This window comes from Plecotus auritus, assembly GCF_963455305.1.
Source record: "Plecotus auritus genome assembly, chromosome: 6".
NCBI classification, from domain to species: Eukaryota; Metazoa; Chordata; class Mammalia; order Chiroptera; family Vespertilionidae; genus Plecotus; species Plecotus auritus.
In genome coordinates this window covers 110,062,445-110,082,138 of record NC_137773.1, presented here as the reverse complement: position 1 = coordinate 110,082,138, position 19,694 = coordinate 110,062,445, and the positions used below count along the sequence as shown (strand labels likewise).

The 19,694-nt window shown below is 51.7% G+C and overlaps 1 protein-coding gene across 2 annotated transcripts; it reads right to left on the bottom strand.

Moving 5' to 3' along the window:
- Positions 1 to 565: 565 nt before the first annotated feature.
- On the bottom strand, positions 566 to 19,048 carry BTNL9 (butyrophilin like 9). Of its 2 annotated transcripts, XM_080673857.1 has the most exons (11): positions 18,889 to 19,048; positions 16,284 to 16,418; positions 14,198 to 14,335; positions 9,865 to 10,218; positions 8,351 to 8,632; positions 5,576 to 5,707; positions 5,449 to 5,481; positions 5,168 to 5,188; positions 3,995 to 4,021; positions 2,657 to 2,683; positions 566 to 1,512 (listed from the first exon to the last, which is right to left on the bottom strand). In XM_080673857.1, exons 3-11 carry the CDS (start codon positions 14,313 to 14,315, stop codon positions 884 to 886), a joined length of 1,623 nt encoding a protein of 540 aa, XP_080529983.1. In that variant the 5' UTR covers positions 14,316 to 14,335; positions 16,284 to 16,418; positions 18,889 to 19,048; the 3' UTR covers positions 566 to 883. The 2 variants fall into 2 exon arrangements, with proteins under 2 accessions (XP_080529983.1, XP_080529982.1); XM_080673856.1 differs by lacking the exon at positions 16,284 to 16,418.
- Between the last annotated feature and the right edge of the window lie 646 nt (positions 19,049 to 19,694).

The following is a 19,694-nucleotide window of genomic DNA, read 5'->3' as shown; positions in this document are numbered from 1 at the left end:
GTGCCAGATGTGCTCATTGGTACTGGATGTTATTGCTTCTAAGCCCTCAAAGCAGAGCCAGGAACAATATGCATGCTCATACACACATCCCTCCATCTGTCACACATGTGTCCCATCCACGTACACACAGTAAAAACCATGAGTTCAGAGGCATTCTTTCACTCTCCTTGCCCCTTTCTGTATTTTTGTGTGTTTTCTTTCTCTGAGAAACCTGATTCTCAGCAGACTTTGTGACATTTATTTGCTCAGACCCTTGTTGAGCAATTCTTGTCACGATTCATTCTTGTCAAGATTCTCTTTAATGTTCAAATTGTCCCGCCATTGGCCAGTGGCGCCTCTTCATCCTAGCGCCTGTGTCCTTTGCTGTGCCCCATCAGTTTTTGAGCACGTTTGTACTTTAAGGCACAAAATGGTCCAGGTCCGCTTTGTGCTTTCTCAGTCCAGCCGGGAACCAGCCATTTCCCAAGTTCATGTTAGTGGGAATTGACATTTAAAACTGGGATATGAGCCCTAGATGAATTCATTCCTTATGAACTAGAAAATAAATATGACATATACAAATACTGTATGTAAATTAATGGATATATTTAATCCAATCACATGTCTCCCTTCTCCCCCCTCCCTTCACCCTCCCTCCTCCCCCCTCCCCCCTTCTCTGCAGTGAGCACAGTGGCTCCTGGCAACATCAATATGTTTTACTCACTTTCTCAATTCTATGATACACACAGACAAGCTTGGGAATTGCCTCTTTTTAAAAAAAAAAAAAGAAATTATAAACACACTACGCAGGCCAAGTCCCTCTCTCTGTTTCCTTTCTGCTGTGCTGGCTGGCTGTCGCCTCTGCTGGCATTTTGGCGGTGCTTCCTCCACCCCAGAGAGCGCCTCACCATGGCTCCATGGGGGGCGCCGAGGGCTCATAAGGCTGTGCCCAGGTGTCACCGTCATCCTCTTCGGGGACGCGTGTTCCTCGAACGGGCAACGGGCAGATGGTGAGTGGATCGGGGTGTTTGCTGCCGTCGGGGGCCCTGGGCCTGAAGTACGCACAGAGCGGCCCCGAGAAGGTGTCGGTGAAGGTGAAGATGTGGGAGCCGTCGGACACGTTGAAAAAGGCCAGTTTCCCGGCCTCGCAGTCCAGGAAGATGCCCACCCGCCGGGGCGGCACGCGCAGGGACAGCGCCCGGCGCTGTGGCTCCAGCACGAAGTACTCGCAGCCGTTCCACAGCCCCATCACCCAGTAGCCCGTGGCCGGGCTCAGGCACGCCGGCCCCGCGCGCGCCACCGCCTCCAGGCAGACACCCAGGAACCAGCGGCTGCGTCGGCCCACGTCCACCTCCCAGTAGTGGCGGCCGGTCCGGAAGCGCTGGTGGCTCAGCACGCACGTCTGCTCGGTGAACCGATGCGGGTCTCCCGGCATCGCCAGGACCAGCGCCGCCCCGCGGGAGGACACGCTCTTGCCGTCCTGGGAGACCTCCAGGCTGGGGTGTGCTGAGGCCGAATCCAGGGTCACGTTCACTGTGCAGAGGCTCTGAGTTAGTGCTCTGGATGGTGCTGGTCCCTACCTGTCTCCCTCCAAATGGCCAACCTCTATTTTTGGAACAATTGGTGGAATATTCATGTCAACCCCAAACACTCGGAGACTGAAGTGGCCTGCAAGTCACCCCGGAGCATTTGAATGTGATAAGAGGAATCCTATTTCTTTCCTGAACTGGAAGGATCCTGAATTCTACACCGGTGCCATGGAGAGGAGAGACAGCAACAAGGCAGGCTTCTGGAGGTGGAGGGCTCACTGCCCTCAGGTCTTGGTCAAGGGAAGGGAGCCTAAGGCTGGGCTAGTCCCGCTATCTCACCACCAGTGTGGCCTAGAGAGAGCATCGCTGAGCTCTGAGCCTCAGTGTGTGTGTATGTGTGTGCGTGTGTGGTTTTTTCCCCCCTCAGTTTTACAGCAATTTTAGGATTTTTAAAGCTGCAGGGGACCTCTGAGAGGATCTGCCCTGTCATCACCATAACTGCCAGAACACACTCATCTGATGGATGGGAACCCAAAGGACCCCTTCTGTCAGACCCTCTGAAAGGTTCCTTACAACTCTGTATTTGCTCCTGCAGATGGAAAGACCCAGTAAAACCAAGAAAGATCCCTCACTAGGTGCTCAGTGGTTAGAGCGTGGGCCCCACATATTGAAGGGTTGGTTGTTGGTTGGATTCCGGTCAAGGGCACATACCTCAGTTGCAGCCTTGATCCCCAGTCAGTCAAGGCACAAGCAGGAGGCAACCAATTAGCAATCGAGGTGTCTCTCTCACATCATGTTTCTCTCTGTCTCTCCCTCTCCCTTCCACTCTCAATGAAAATCAATGGAAAAAATATCCTCTGGTGAGGATTAACAAGACCAAGAAAGACCTATGCTTGTGGGGGTATGTATGTGCACACCAATGTATACATGTGTGAGTTAATCACATCTAAGCATGTATGTGTGCATATGTGCATATGCAGGCATGTGGGTCATGTTATATCTGTGCAAGTGGACTTGTGTGTCTGTGTGTGCAGGCTCCTACTTGGCTTCTGGACAGACTCTTCCTCTAATCTCAGATTGCTCCACCTCCCTCTTTAAAGATCCTGCCAACCTAAGTCATGTCATTCCTTGGCCCCACCTCCAGTTACCTGCATATTGTTGCGCTGCTCTCCACTCTGAAACCAAACAGAGAGGAAAATGAGGCTCAGAGAGCTGAGTCTGTATCCCTGGGACATTGAGAGATGCACGAGGGACACTGTAACACTGAATGAGCCCATTCCCACCATGACAGCTGGATTTGGTCCATTTTCCTAAGGAGTCAGGATTGAGTAAGGGGCTGGTGTCGTGCTAGGTTCTACCCACGCTGCATGCAAGCCGAAGTCGTGCTCCGACGGGCAGGGGACCAGAGCACGTGGTCACAGAGCCCAATACAAGCAGTGTGGGTGTTCTGCAGGATGGAGAGGAAGCCTCCACCTCTGACTGGCAAGCTCGGTCCCCAGGAGGCCCAGGCGAGGCTGGCTCCTGTCCTAACACATCCTCTAGATACCTGTCTTGCCTCCTTTCTTAACGTGAGCCCAGCCATTCAGCCTAAGAAGAGGAGCCCCCAACAGCCAACTAGCACATGAGATGCCCAAACCCTTTCGTGTTCAGAGGAGTTCACACTGAGAAAACAGCGAGAATCACTCCTCTCTACTGACGGGCAAGCTTAGCAAGCGGGCTCACATGGGATGGGGGCACGTGGGGCTCCATGCACTGCCAATGGCGGGGTGATAGCGGTGCCTTCGGGGATCCCTCTGTCCTACTTAGCGACAAACTCCCTGGGCCAGCAATTCCCTTCCTGGGTGTACATCCCAGAGAAGTCTCCACACAGGCCAGAAGGCGGCATGCTTGTGTTGCATGTGGTGGTATTGGTCAGAGCAGGCTGGCTGTTACTTCAGGAGGGCGGCTGGCTGAAATGGAGGCTCGGCAACAAGGAGAAGCAGACCAGATGTGCACGTGGCAGCAGGATGGATATTAAAACACAGTGATGGTGAGAAAAGCCAGGAGCAGCATGAGACTGTAAAGGTAATTTACATAAACTAAAATGCATGTGCACAAAACAAGTGCACATTTTGCAAGAATACATATCATAGAAGGTAGATTTCAGATCTGTTGCTTTATGGGTGAATGGAGGGAGATACAGGGAGAAATGTTTACGTGTAGGGTAAAATGCCCACCCCAGACCCAGAGGTCAGTCTTTGAGGGTTGGCACCAGGAGCTTAGGGGATTCTTATTTGCAGCCAGGCTGGGCACCAATGGTTTACAGTATGCGTACACCTCAGGACAATATAAAAAACTCGAATATAACCTCTACCAGTGACATAGACTAATTTATTCTGAGTGAAGCTGTGGAATAAATGGGATGAGATGTGGTTGGTTAATCAGAGAAAGTGACTGGGACGCTGAGATGTAAAGTGGACAATGGGGGAGAAATGGACTTCACTCACCAGCCTGGCCTTCAGCCCTTCTCCAGTCTGAAGCAGTTAAGGAAACAAACAAACAAACAAACAAACAAACAAAAAACAACCCTGAATTAGAACACCAGGTTCCTGCAGCTTCCCTGCTCACAGGTGGAATTTGCACCCACTCCAGCCCCCTCCCCTTTCTCCTGCCGCCCACGCCCACAGAGCCAGCAGCGTTCCAGCCTGGCCATCATACCTGGTTGGGAGATAAGAACGTACCTGGGTAACCAGATGCTAAAAGGTGGACAAGAAGAAACAGTTCTAAGAGGTGTCACTTACCAAGCTCTGACTGCGCCTTCCCTATAAGCAGAACACAGAGAAAGCATCAGCCTTGGGCTGGCTGGCCCATCTTCGGAAGGCGGTCAGGCCACTGGGAAGATGTTCCTCAGTCTTATCCCACCGCTCCCCTCAATCCCATCCATCTCTGCACCCTCCCCTGAGGATTCTTACACCTCATCCTGTTCTTTGCTCTTAGGGCAGAAATCCCCACAGCGGGAGGGGTGTGGGAGCGGGAGCAGGTCTTGGCACTGAGGAGCCTCTTCCCAGGGCTCAGGTCTGGTTTGAAGAAGCTACTGCTCATCCGCCCTGAAATCACCGGCTTTCCTGGCTGAGTCCAGCCACTGAGTGCAGCCCGCCGGAGCCTCAGGGTGCGCGGGTGCATTATTTAAAGGGCCGGGTGGACATCACACTGAATTGTTTCTCCTGGCTGGATGCCAGGACTGATCATTTGCCACTAGAAATGCATGCCTTCGATCTGCCCGCCCTGTGTCTTTTAAAAGTGAATGCCCCTGAGCAAGTCAGCGCTACGCAGCTCGCACTCATTTAGACTATGCTATATGCTCTATCACCTTCTTGCAAGCTCAAGGTGCCACCCTCCCCAGTGGCACTTGCATTAAAAATAGAAGCATATCCTAGGAACATGAGCCAGAGGGATAAACCTTTAATAGTGGAATTGTGAGTGGCAGGGAAGGGGCTGGGAGGGTCTGTCCAGAGGGTCTGAGTGAGGCCGGGCCTCCAGGGCAGCTTTGCTCGAGTCCGTTTGAGAGAGAAGACGCGGAAGGCGCAGTGGGATGGATTAAGAATCAGATCTTTGCCATCTATCGCTGTCCAAAGGCGGCGTATGGGGTGCATTACGTGCGCGGGGCACCCAGAACATACCCAGCTCTGCGGTGAGTTTCCCTGGAGAAGAAACGAAGAAAAGGGGAAATCTCGATCAACGAACGCTGACGCCTCGCTTTCTCAAAGTGCACAGACTCGGTCCCCGCGCGTTCTGGGGACCAGGCTGGCCTGGACTCGCGTGGGGAGCGGGCTCCGGGCTCCGAGGCGAGGGCGTCGGAAGCGCAAACCCCCGCCGCGCGTCCCGGCGCTGCTCCCGAGCCTTCCAGTCTGACTCCTCCCGTTTGCCCAGGGCCCCTCTGCAGGAGCCTCTCCCCGCTCACCTCTGTCCTTTTCCGTCTGCTCCTTCAGCTCTTCTGAAAGGAGAAAGGAAAGGAGCAGGCGTGGGCAGAGTCCCGGGTGGGTCCCGCGCCCTCCGCGCCCCGCCCCGCCCGGCCCGCCCGCGGGTACCTAGGGCCCGCCGCTGCCGGTGGAAGAAGCATAGCGCCAGCGTCGCGAGCAGGGCCAGGAGGAGCAGCAGGCCAACCACCAACGTCCCGAGAAAGGCTGTCTTCCACGGCGCGGGTCCGGGTAAAAACACGTCTGGAAAACACCCACAGGAGTTGTCTTGATCGAGGCGTCTCTTCGCACTCAGTTCCGGACGCTCCTGGGCCCCGTGTCGCTGGGAAACGTCGCGGGCGACGGCTGGGGAGTTGAGCCTCCGGGGCCCGCGCAGCCACCTGTAAATGGGCGCCGCCCAGGCTCTGGGAAGGCAGGGTCCCGAGGAACTGCGGGACTTGGGCTAGCTCCGCGGGAAGGGAAAGCGCGCAAACTGGGGGATGGACCAGCGGGCGCGGAGGAAATGAACCGGGGGAGTAAATGAACCACTGCCCGCCCTGAACTGCTGGGCCCGCCGTCCTGAGTTCTCTCTGCTTCTTCTCGCTCTCGCCCTGCGCCTGCATCCCAGGGGTTCTGTTGATATGGGAAACCCCTTTGCTTCTGGCTAACACTCGGCTTCTACGTCTCATCACCTTTGGAAGAATCGATAGCAAAGCCCGACTGATGGACAACCCACTCTTTCCTCCCCAGGTCGCTAGGGAGGTCGCTGCAGACAGTTAGCAGGTGCACAATGGAGAATAACCCCTGGGAAACCCGTGTGGCAATTTAATAGAGTGATTCTGTGTCTGGGGCAGATAATTATAAAAAATCGGTGCTTTCATTTCAGTGGTCTTTTAAAACATTTTTTTCTTTTTATCGTGGTGACATATACATCCCATAAAATGTACTATCTTAGCCAACTTAAGCTGACAGTTCAGTGGCATTAACTGGTTCACATTGTTGTGCAACCACCAGAACTTTTCTTCTTCCCAAACTGAGGTCTGTCCCCAGTAAACACTCACTTCCCATGTCCCCGCCCTCCTAGCCCCGGGTAACCTCTATTCTACTTCCTGTCTCTATGAATTGGCTACCTTATAAAAGTGGAATCAGACAATATATGTCCTTTTGTGTCTGACATTCCACTTAGCACAATGTGCTCTTTTGTTTGTTTGTTTGTTTAATTTTTCTAGCGGTGCATTTTTATTGTCTGGTACAAAACTATTGTTCCATACGACTTGGGCCTTCACTTCAGCTAAGGGTTGAGAGCAAAGTCTCAGGGTCTGATGCCACCCTGACCAGCTACCATTGATCTTGTCCCCGTTCCTTCCCCTCCCACCTCCTCCAATAGCCACACACAGTCCCATCTCAGGACCTTTGCACTTGCTGTTCCCTCTACCTGAATGCCCCCCTAATAGATATCCATGTGACTCACACCCTTTATAAAGGCCCGTGCGGCTTTGCTATCGATTCTTCCAAAGGTGTGATGAGACGTAGAAGCAAAGTGTTTGCGAGAAGCAAACTGGGTTTCTGATATCAACAAAACATCTACACATCTAAAGAAACAATTTCCCTGGTGTAAGAAGGAAAAGAGATTTGCCCCTCCCCCTTCCCCCTTTCTTAGACCATCTTCTTTGGAAAACTTGTAAATCTTTTCTCTATCCTATTGAGATGTATGCAAATTCTTTTGAAAGCTAACTAAGCCTCCTGCCAGTTTTACAACCCAGGACAGTTTCTCTTCAGGAGCTCAAAACCATCTCTTTGAAATGTAAACATCCAAGAGAAAACACCTCTATCCTGTGTCCTGGGAGTTTCCCCGGAGGCACCTGGCTCCAAGTGGTAACTGCGTTCTTGTCATAAAGATATGCAATGTTTGATCTTCCCTTTGGATCAATACAATCAGCTACCATAGCCCTGGCTGGGTGCTCCGTTGGTAACATCCCGATATGCCAAGGTTGTAGGTTTGAGCCCTGGTCAGGGCACAAACAAGATGCAACCAATGAATGCATAAATAGGTGGAACAACAAGTAGATTTTTTTTTTCCTCTTTCCCTCCTTCCCGCCTTTGCTCTCTCGCTCAAATAGATAAATAAGTAAAAAGGACAATTAGCTAACACAGGTGGCCACCCAAATTGCCAGCCATATTTAAATGAACTGTGTGTACTGTCAAGTCCTCTTACCTGAGGATAAATCATCATTTATAAGGATAAAATTTATTTCTGTTATTATAACTATTGATTTGGACCTATGTGGATAAATGCCCCATAGATTGGGTTTGTCCTCAAGACTTAAAAACAACTAGAGCCATGAACATTAAACCTTTCAGTGAGAGGCTCTGAAAAAGACTTTGATGTTAAATATTGGCCTATTCAACTCATTGCCTAACTGACTTCTTCCCTGATCCACCACTTTTAAATCCACATACACACCCCACCATGTCTTATCACTCTTCCTTGCTTCATTATTCCCTACAGCGCCTAACACCTTCTAATGTACAACGTAATTCACCTGTTTGTGTGTTTCTCCCACGGAATGTGAACTGAGGACAGGGGTTTGGAGCACATTGTAGGTCCTCAGTAAATATTGTTAGGGATCACATTAGGAACATTTGCCTCCCATGAGTAGAGTTTCTGGGTTTTAGCTGATGGCCTTGTAATGTTGGCTCTCTGGGGCCTTCTCTGTTTACGGGTGGGGTTGTCAGTTGTATTCTTAGTAGGTTCCTGATATCCAAATTGCTGACTTTTCAGATGTCAAGGTCAGCTCACCCCAGCCAGGCCCCCGTACTGTTGTGACTTTATAGATGTGACTTTGGGACAATGGACATGGAGGATGTGACGATTAGGAAAATGAAGGTGAGCCAGCACCCACTGACCTGCTATTTGGACCACAAACTCTTTCTTTTGGAACAGAACAGGGTTCTGGATGGAGCAGGACACGTTGCTGTGGGCCCCCCCTTGGACGACCACAGATGTCTCCAGACTGAACAGGCCGCGGGCGTCCTGGGTGATGGCTTCGAACTCCGGAGGCAGGCACTGTCCCAGGTGGCCTCTCCACTGAGCCTGAGGCTTGGGGTACCAGCCACTGGAGCTGCACCTGAGCTGAATGCCTCCTTTCTTGAAGCCCTCAAGGGAGATGTGAGGGTCTGACCCCATTCCTGGGAGAGGCAGGAGTGGGAAAAATTAGGCGCCTTCCTGGAAGTTGTGGTTAAAGCTTATCATTTGCAGTCACCATAAGGTATTACAAACTATGACTGCTCTGAGCACAACATGGGCCCATAGCCTCCACCCACGGACTGTCAACAAGGGGTCCGTTGGAACATCTGGAAACATGGAGGGGGCATATTACTCGAATGTGCTACTGACATTTAGTCATATTATGCAAGGGACAATCCCCGAGAATGAAGAATAATCCCTCCCCAAAGTGCAACAGCTTGTCTTCTCTCTCTCCTGAATCCCAGCAGGGCTCAAGTGCCTGTGACATACACACTCCTTTATCATCCTATCCTTGTGGTGCTAGCTTTACGTTTTAAATATGCAAACCATTAATGTGGTTTAAATGCCAATACTGTAAAAGATGTATGTCAGGAAAGCCCAGACCTTTCTATGCCAGCGCAGCCCCTGCCTTAGGGAACTCATTTCACTAGTTTCTACTCACCCTCCCTGTGTTTTCTTTTGTGCAGTGTTTCTCCCTCTTTCTCACACAAAAGCTTACATACTACAGAACACCATATGCATCTTGCTTTTCTTTTGTCTTAACAACCTGCAAATCACTCCACAACAGTTCATAGAGCTATGTCTCCAGTTGCGTAGTATGGATAACCCCATATATGATGGGCCACACTCAGCACCTGTGTTCACTCTTTTAGGTTGCTTCCGCCAATTTGCAATTACAATAATGCTACAAAGATTAAACGTATCCCCATGCCTTTTTTCTATTTAGCTGTGGGAGGTGTCTCTTCAGGGTAAACTCCTAGAGGTGAGATTGGTGTTCAAAGGGAGGTGCACAGATAATCCTGCAGTTGCCGAATCCCCAGGCACTGGCGCTTTGGGACCTTGAACTTTGTCTACGTGGTGCAGAGGGCCTCCTCCCCGCAATTCCACCAGTTTTATAATTTTTGCCAGACTGAGAAGTAAAAAATTGCGTGTCAGTGTGGCTTTAATTTGCCTTTCATGATGAGTAAAAGGGATCAATCATCTTTCCATATGTTTAAGGGTTATTTGTGTATCTTTTTTTGTGAACAACGTTTTTGTTGTTCATTTTCTAATTTTTAAAAATAGAGTAATTACCCTGTTCTCCGCGCTTCCCGGTCTACTCTGATGTCAAGCAGTTACATCCAATGGGCCCTTCCCTATGGCTCCCCCGCTGGCGCTTGGCCAGCTCACGCACCTGCTACCTCCAGCTCCCAGACAGCTTCCCCGGAGAAGGAGAAGTCGTTGGAGAGGAAGCGGCACCCATAAGGGCCCTCATCGGCGGGGAGCACGCCGTGGAGCTGCAGGATCACGGTGCCGTCCAAGATCTCGTCCTTGATGAGTTTGGTCCTGTTCTGGAACTGCGCCATCTGCCGCCCCGGAAGCTCCCGCCGCTCCTGGTACAGGTGCACCACGTCGGAGGCCTGGCTCCGGAACCAGAGGATCTCCATGTGCTCTGCGTCTCGGTACGGGGACAGGTGGCACGGGAACTCCACCTCTTCCCCGACATTTGCCAGGATGGACTCCCCAGGGCCAATCACCTTGACCTCCTCTAGGATGAGAAGACAGAACAATGGCCAAATACAGCTCTCCTCAAATATAAGCTTTAGTCATGCCCCTTTGCAGCTCAGAAATCTACAGTAAACCATTCGAATGAGGAAGGTGAGACACCCTACAAGACAGCCTGTCAGGTTTCTTGAACAAGTTACTGTCATGAAAGAAATGAATTGGGCCCTAACCGGTTTGGCTCAGTGGGTAGATCGTGGACCTGCAGACTGAAGGGCCTGGAGTTTGATTCTGGTCAAAGGCACAATGCCCTGGTTGCCCGCTTGATCACCAGTAGGGGGCGTGCAGGAGGCAGGAGGTTGCAGGAGGTAGGCTATTAATGATTCTCTCTCATCCCTGATGTTTCTTTCTATCTCTCCCTCTCCCTTCCTCTCTGAAATCAATAAAAGTATGTTTCAAAAAAAATAAATGAATTGGTAATTTCTGAATAATGGGAATAAATGTTTTCTTTTTTTTTGTTTATATATATATATATATATATATATATATATATATATATATATTTAAAAAACATTTTTATAGATTTTTCACAGAGAGGAAGGGAGAGGAATATAGTGTTAGAAACATCGATGAGAGAGAAACCTTGACCAGCTGCCTCCTGCACACCCCGTACTGGGGATGTGCCCACAACCAAGGTACATGCCCTTGACCAGAATCGAACCTGGGACCCTTCAGTCTGCAGGCCAACGCTCTATCCACTGAGCCAAACCAATTAGGGCTGATTTTATATTTTTTATAGTGTACATATACACAGCCTCTGTAACAGCAAAGGGTATTAAAATAATCTATGGGGCCCTAGCTGGTTTGGCACAGTGGATGGAGCGTCAGCCTATGGACTGAAGGGTCCCAGGTTTGATTCTGGTCAAGGGCACATGCCCAGGTTTCGGGCTTGATCCCCAGTGGGAGGTGTGCAGGAGGCAGCCAATCAATGATTCTCTCTCATCATTGATGTTTCTATCTCTCTCTCCCTCGCCCTTCCTCTCTGAAATCAATAAAAAATATATATTTTAATAAAATAATAATAATAATCTATGGGGCTCCTTGCTTTTTCTTTTGTTAATCCTCACTTGAGGAGATTATGTATGTATTTAATCCTCACTCGAGGAAATTTTTTCCATTGATTTTTAGAGAGAGTGGAAAGGAAAGGGAGAGACAGAAACAGTGATCTGAGAGAGACACATCAATTGGTTGCCTCCTGCATGCCCCTGAACAGGGCCGGGAGCCTGCAACCAAGGTATGTGCCCTTGACCCGAATTGAACCCGGGACCTGTCAGTCCGCAGACTGATGCTCAATCCACTGAGCCAAACCAGCTAGGGCCCAAGGATATTTTTCCCATTGACTTTTAGAGAGAGTGGAAGGGAGGGGGAGAGACAGAGAGAGAAACACATAGGTTGGTTGCCTCCCCCACACAGGATTGAGCCTGCAACCAAGGTATGGCCCTTGGCCAGAATCAAACTCAGGACCCTTCAGTCGGCAGGCTGATGCTCTATCCACTGAGCCAAACCAGCTAGTGCACTTTACATTTTTTTTTCTTCTTTTTTTTAAATCTAAAAGTCAAATCCTGCCCAGCTGGCATGGCTCAGAGGTTGAGCATTGACCTATGAACCTGGAGGTCACTGTTCGATTCCTGGTCAGGCCACATGCCTGGGTTGCTGGCTGGATTGCAGTGGGGGGCATGCAGGAGGCAGCCAATCAGTGATTCTGTCTCATCATTGGTGTTTCTATCTCTCTCCCTCTCTGAAGTCGATAAAAATATATATTAAAAAAAGTCAAATCCTTCCTGAAGATGTTTATTTGGGGGGTACAGAGAACTTTATTGATTGTGCATGACAAGTAGGGCTCCGTAAGCCCCTCCCCTTCTTCAGGGGGTCTGGGATGGAAACTGTGGAAGTTAGAAGATTCTTATTGTGTTGAGGGATAGATCTGGATCCAGGACTCCCCAGCAGCTGAGGGCCTCTCTTCCTCTCGCTGGGGCTGGTGGTCCAGGGGACTCTTACTCCTTGGAAGCCATGTGGACCATAAGGTCCACCACCCTGTTGCTGTAGCCAAATTCATTGTCAGACCAGGAAACAAGCTTGACAAAGTGGTCATTGAGGGCAATGCCAGCCCCAGCATCAAAGGTGGAGGAGTGGGTATCACTGTTAAAGTCTCAGGAGACAACCTGGTCCTCAGTATAGCCCAGGATGCCATTGAGGGGGCCCTCTGATGTCTGCTTCACTACCTTCTTGATGTCCCATATTTGGCAGTGTTCTCCAGGTGGCAGGTCAGATCCACAACCGACATTGTGGGTGAGACACAGAAGGCCATGCCAGTGAGCTTCTCATTCAGCTCAGGATGGCCTTGCCCACAGCCTTGCAGCACCATCAGAAGCAAGGATGATGTTCTGGGCAGCCCCTCACCCATCACACCACAGCTTCCCAGAGGGGCCATCCAGGGTCTTCTGGGTGGCGGTGATGGCATAGATTGTGGTCATGAGTCCCTCCACGATGTCTAAGTTGTCATGGATGACCTAGGCCAGGGGGGCCAAGCAGTTGGTGGTGCAGGAGGCATTGCTGACAATCTTGAGGGAGTTGTCATACTTGTCATGGTTCACAACCATCACAAACATGGGGGTATCCGCAGAAGGGGCAGAGATGATGACCCTCTTGGTTCTGCCCTTCAAGTGAACCCCAGCCTTCTCCATGGTAGTGACTCCACAACATACTCAGCACCAGCATCACCCCATTTGATTTTGGCAGGATCTCACTCCTGGAAGATGGAGATTGACTTTCCACTGTTGACAAGCTTCCTATTCTCAGCCTTTGAACTTGAATAGAATCATACTGGAACATGTACACCATGCAGTTGGGATCAATGAAGGGGGTCATTGAGGGGGACGATGCCCACTTTCCCGGATTTAAAAGCAGCCCTGGTGAACAGGTGGCCAAAGTTGTTCACTCCGACCTTCACCACTGTGTGTCAGGGTTGCAGCTGGCACTGCGCTGGAAGACAAGGCTGTCTGATGAACAGGAGGCAGAGAGCCCTGCCTTAGAGACTTCTATTCACCAGGATCTTTCATTTGATCATCCTCTTTCATGGCATATCCATCTGGTCCCTCCAGTTTCTGCAGTTTCCATGAGAGTTGCTATTCTTTCTGCAGTTCTTCTGCACGAGCTGTTTCCTGCCACCCGGCATGCCTCACTCTTCTCTCTGTCTTCTGTGAGCCTCCTTTCCTTCCCTCGGAGATAAGCTAAAGACTACATTCATCCCAAGCTTAACAAAAACCTCACTTCCAGCTCTCCCGTCATGGATCCCACCCACCCTTCGGTGGGGCATGGCAGTGCCTTCTTTGTTCATTCCATTTGAGATCCCTTGTCGCCACGGGTGAAGCCCCAACAACCTTCCAACTAGCTTCCTTCTCCAGCTTTTCCCCCGACACCTGATGCCTGGCCCTCTCCCTGGGTGCACCCTCCCTCAGTTTACCCTCCACCTGTCATCTTTCTGCATAATATATGTCCCCTGCAAGGCTCTGCTGAAACACTTCCTCCTATCTAGGGTTCTTTCTGGCTTTCTGGAAAAAACCCCAAATGATTCTCTTAGCTCTGCTCCCAAAACTTGGGTACATTTCTCTTGCACCCTGATCACAAACAGCTGGACAGGTGCATTTAAAAGTATTTCCCAACTGGTTCAGCCCAAGCCCAGACCAGTAAGAGTTTCTGGGCACTCTTGCTCTGCCCCTGCCATGCTTGTGAGCTGTGGGGAGTGTGTAGGAATATGCTGGGTGGCTGGAGCGATGGTGAAAGAACACTGTGGGTGGAGCTGGCTGGTGCGTGGGGCCAATGGCTCTAACCACTGGGATGGAAATACCCTTAAATACTAGTACCTGGCATGGCTACAGATCCCAGCCGGTGCACCTGCAGGAGGGGTAGGTAGAGTCTGATAGGCTCACGTTCTGGCTGGCTGGGCTGCAGATTGGATACTCTACCTGAGTTTGTCTCCCAAGGCTGGAGGATGATGATGAGGAGGAGGTGGATGAGGAAGACGAGACTGCTGGGCTGAGGTACCCGCTGAAAGGAGTCCAGGGAAACTGGGAAATTTACCATCTCTTCAGCTGTAGGGTCACCTGCAGAGGGACAAAGAGATGCTGAGGTGACACAGGAGAGCTGGAACCCAGCCCCTCAGGCCAGAGGGCTATCAGTGCCTTAATTATCTTTTGTGTGGTTCTTAACAACCCCAGTACCTGGCTTCTTCTAAACCGAGCATGTCAAACTAGTGGCCTGCGGGTCGCATGCCTCATTTATTTGGCCCGTGTTAGCCTTTGAGTTTGACATGCTTCTTCTAAACCATAGCCGGATGTGAGAGCTGCTTCTAAATTTACCAGGCAGCACTGGTAATGGCATCACTGGCCTTGCTCGGAGTCACGGAGCCGCATGGTGACAGGTCCCAAGGGTCCCAGAGGAAGCAGCTCCTGAGGTTCACATTGTTTTAGAGCCAGAAATAGAGCCACGTGTTGTATTGGGGCTCAGCTAGTATTTAGTGACTTTCTACAAAGGGAAATCTATAAAAACTCTCACATGCATTTTCACTCTCCCTGCCCAGCCCTGTTCCCATTCCCCTTGGCCTGGAACATCAGGTCCACAAAACAGATGAACAAACACAGAGTTCTAATCTCTCAGAAATGGGACGCATGCCTGGCAGCTGCTGACCAACTTTCATTGCACCTGGGACATCTCCCTCCAGTCCTAGACCCTCAGGTGTAGCCTCTAGGAGGTTAGCTGGCGACTGGCCCTGAGTCTATGGCAACATTGAGGCCACAGTGATGGCCATCTACCTACACCAACCCCCACCTGTGGTCCAGGAAACCCATCCCCAATACAGGCGAGGGCTGTCCCTCTTACTCCTGACACCACCTAGGGACTTGCGACATGTCTCACAGTCCTATAGCCAAAGTGCGGGCAGGCGATGCATCTTGGGAGATACATAATCCTCTCCACATTTGTCCTCTGTTTAGTTGTGGGACTTTACGCAAATTTTATAACTGGCTAAACCTCATTTCTTTGCTTGAACAATAGAAGAAACCAATGCCAACTCAGAGGGTCGCTAAGCTTCCCACAGGTTGGCTGGGTGCTCTAAATAAAAGTCAGCTCCTGCCAAAACCGGTTTGGCTCAGTGGATAGAGCGTCAGCCTGCGGACTGAAGGGTCCCAGGTTCGATTCCGGTCAAGGGCACGTGACTTGGTTGCGGGCACATCCCCAGTGGGAGGTGTGCAGGAGGCAGCTGATCGATGTTTCTCTCTCATCGATGTTTCTAACTCTCTATCCCTCTTCCTTCCTCTCTGTAAAAAATCAATAAAATATATTAAAAAAAAAAAAAAAAGAAAAAAAAAGTCAGCTCCTCCTCCCTCTGCCTCCACCTTCCAAACAGCTGCTTGCACCCCTCCTCCTTCCTCCGGAGAGACATCCCCCTCCTTTCACTCCATCATAGCGGGGGGGAGCCCCATGTTTCTACGCTCATCATCCTCAGCCTCCCTTCTCCCTCCTTCTTCCTCCCACACCACTGTTTGGTTTCCTTTCACACAGACCTGTGACATGGCACATGCTCCTGTGGTCCTGTGGCCGCAGAGCCACAACCAATGGTTAACAATACCACTGGCCGGGTTTAGATGAAGGACTTGAAAACTGCTAGGTTACTCAGCAGAAGAGGGGCCAGAGGAGGTGTGTGGGTGACTTAATGGGAGAGGGGAGACACCCCAGGTGACCCCTGAGCTGGAAGGACTGGGATCACCAAAATACAGTGGGGGTGGGAGGTGATAGCCTGTGAGGTGAGTGGGCCAGGGGCGAGGGTCCCTGCCCTCCAGGAGCTCACAGGAAGGGGGAGAGGGAGGCAAGCTGGACCAGTTTGATTTGTGCTTCAGGAGGGGCCTCTGTGGGGGAGGAAGTCGGAGTCCCTTCTGGAGGGGTCCTGGCTGTATTCCAGGCCAGCAGCTACTGCGATGACTATTCATACAACAACCAGAGAACAGATGCCTTGGGCTGGGGTCCAGGCTCTGGCCAGACAGTGCAGCTTCTCACCCTTCTGGTTGATGGAGGAACATGTACGTGTCAGGCCTGGAAACCAGCAGCGAAGAATGCCAGAACAGGGGTGCGTTTTCTCTCCTCCCTGTTCTCTTCTCTTTTGGGCCTCGGTCTTTACTTCTGGGCTCTTAACTAGAGGTGCAGGAAGGCAAAACCATGAGGGTCTCTTAGTAGCAGCCAACGCCTCAGGACAGGAGGGCGCAGGACACTTGACGGATCTGTTTGGATTGGCTGGGTTCTGAGGAGTTAGTCAAGTCTTATGGTAGTTGTTGACTTGAGTCCTCTCTGTGGCAGCCATGGCTCATCAGGCCCACAGCGTGGGCTGGCGTGCTTCACAGGAGGAACGCATGCCCCGGTATTCCTGGGCAGGGGAGGCTGCCACCTGGGCGGGGCGGAGGGGGGGGGGCGGGCTGGGGCCATCAGCATGTTCCAGACCCTGAAATTACTGTAGGACTGCAGGTGCCTGTTGTGATACACCCATGTGATTTCTGTCACCAAGGCTGGAAGGGGAGCTCTCTCTCTCTCTCTCAGAGTAATAAAAAATTAGCACAAATCGAGACCTTAGTATCTACCAATCACTTACCTACACCAGAGTATTAAGATTATTGCCACAGACAAGGAAATGGAGGCACAAGGAGGCCAGCTGACCAGCCTGCGCAAGAGGTGGTGGTGGAGTGGGGGGTTCAAGCTCTGCGTTTCTCTGAATTCCTCATCAGCTGTGCATGTGTCAGGACTGTGTGCACCTTCAGTCTCCTGTCCCCGCCCATCATGACCCCTGTAGGAACCCCCTGGCCACAGCACTTGCCCTGACAGCCTCTCTTGTGCACTGAGTCCCCAGGCACCAGCCCAAAGACCAATGAACCAACCAACCAGCCAACCACCAGCCAATGAGTAAAAATCTAAAAGCTCCCTCAAAACCGAGTCTCCCTTAGAGCTTGTGAGCAGCACCTTCTTGAACAGAAGGCACATGCCCTATGGTATCTTTGCTCCCAACACACAAGGATGTGCCTGGGAAGCCTTCACTCAGAGGGAGACAGTCTGGCAATTCCCTGAAGGGACTTCAGAGGGCTGAATGCCCTGTGGTACTGAAAGGAGTTTTTAGGGGTAAATAGGCGGGTTTAGGGAGTTTTAGAACTAAAGAGGGTCCTTGTGGGAGGAAGGCTTGGAGCCCATAGGTGGGGGCTTGGAGCTGCCAACAGACATAATTTACAGAGAACAAAAGGTGTCACAGGATAAGGGGAGAGGAAGACACCCATTCTCAGGAGATAGGAAAGCCACAGGGTGGGGAGAAAGGAAGCAAACTTCCACAGGGGATAGAGAATGCCGACACATGGGAGAAGGAGGAAGACAGATCTCCACAGCAGGTAGAGAATTCTGCCACTGAAGTGGGAGAGAATAAGGGGGGCACTGCGTGGGGTGTGAGCTTTGAAGTTGATATTCTACCACCTGGAAGGCAGCATCAAGAAACAAAGAACTGCAGCCTTTATAAACCTTAGAAAAAGGGGTTCCGTGGGACCTCTCCCCACGTGGGAGTCTGTACTTGTTTCCAATAAATTTCTACTGTTTTCATCTACCCCCTTTTGTCTGTGGCTTCATTCTTCAAATCCACCTGGACAAGAACCCGGGAAAGAAACCACCCTTGCACCCTGCTCAGGAAGATCCACCCACTCAGCACCTCGGGGGCACCCTTCCCCCACCTGCCGCCTGGAGCTCACCCTCCTGGCCTCTGCTTTAAGGCTCTGTCCTCCCTGGAGAGCAAGGACCCCGCAAGGGCACACTTCTCCCCCAGCTGTGCACCCCCCACCCCCACCGTGGGCATGGATTCCAGGTTCTGGGTCGGGTGAGGAGGTTCTGCTGGGGAAAGGCCTGGGAACAGGGAAGGTGGAGGAGCCAGTGGGGAGAGGATGGGCAGACAAGGGTTCAGCAGGAGCTAAGTTTTGTGGGTGGGTACATTCTCCCTGCTCTCCAGGGAGCTCGGCCTGCTCCCTCCTGGGGACCCGGGAGGAGGAAGGCTCATGCACACTGGAGCACAATGCCGCCCCCTCTGCCCAGGGGGAGCCCAAGTCCCCCTCATTCCTTTCCTTCTCGCATCCCCGGCCCACAACCCGTCCCAGTTTGCTCCTCCTACATGCCCAGTTCCTAAAATACAGCCACGGTCTGGAGATCGCCAGTCCCTCAGCTTTGAGTGTCTCTTGGCGAGCTTCGCCCTCCTCCCAGGCCCCGTGTCCTAAGCTGTGAGCCCAGGAGTAGGGTTTGCACCTTGGCCCTCCACAAGCTATCGATCGATCCATCCATGCTCACGGGCTTGCTTTGATTTGATTTCCATAGGCCCACAAGGGAGTTTCTACCCCAAGTCTCCGAGAGACATGAACCTCCCCAGGAAGGGACCCTCAGCGAGGCTGGAGGGAAGCGGGAGGCATCCGGTTCCGCCTCCTCAGGTGGAGCTGCCTCTCCCCATGGCCACACTCCAAACACCCCTCTCTGCAGCCAGGCCCTGCTGGGAAGATGGGGCCAACCTGTGCTCTCTCAAGAAGCCACCATTTTCTGCTTCCCAGTTCTGAAATGTGGAGGCTTAGACAGGCATTGGGAGTGAGCCATGTACCTGGCAGGCTGCAGCGGAGGGTCCGAAGTGGCAGACGAGTCCTGGCGAGCCCAACTCTGGGGCAAAGGAGATGATTGCTGTGAAGAGTCTTGGTCCAGTTGAGGGGCAGCTCACGTGTGGCAAGTACCCACCCACCTTCCACCTTAAGACACCCGCTGCTTGCTCTGCCCTTTGCTACAAAAACCAAGAAAGATAGACAAAAGGAGGAAGTCCCTGTCACATCCTGTCCCTGTGAGGCACATCATGAATGAAATTTCCATGGAAAACGTCATTCCAAGGGCTTAAAAAGAGGGCAAAGGTGCCTGGGAGTTTTGTAGAGACTGCAGACTGCAGAGCGGTGGGGAGGGGGATGCTCAGCTGGCTGACTGGGGCTTGGGGCTCCAGGGAGGCAGGCTGACCTTGCTAGCGGGCCCCTCCCTCCTCATCATCACAGCAAAAGATACAGACTGGCCTGAAACATCACTAAGTGAGGGTTAGGAAAGATCTGGTGCCCAACACTTAATCAGTTCTACTCTCCTCTGCAGGGCCAGGGCGCAAGATAGACTACTGGGGTCATTGCTGTAAGTAAAGCTGCAGGAGCTGGTCACACACAACTTGGAAATGAAATGATGCCCTGCATTGGGAATTCTCTAAAGGATGGAGCTCAGGAAAGAAGCAGCCATTAACCCAGTGTGCCCCATTGTGCCAGAGGTCATTGTGCAACTTCGGTATCAGTGAGAGAGGAGTGCAGTGGATCAAGGTGCCAGTCACCTGGGTGCAACCCGCACTGACATCCTCCTCCGGACGGGCCCGAGTCGTGGCACATG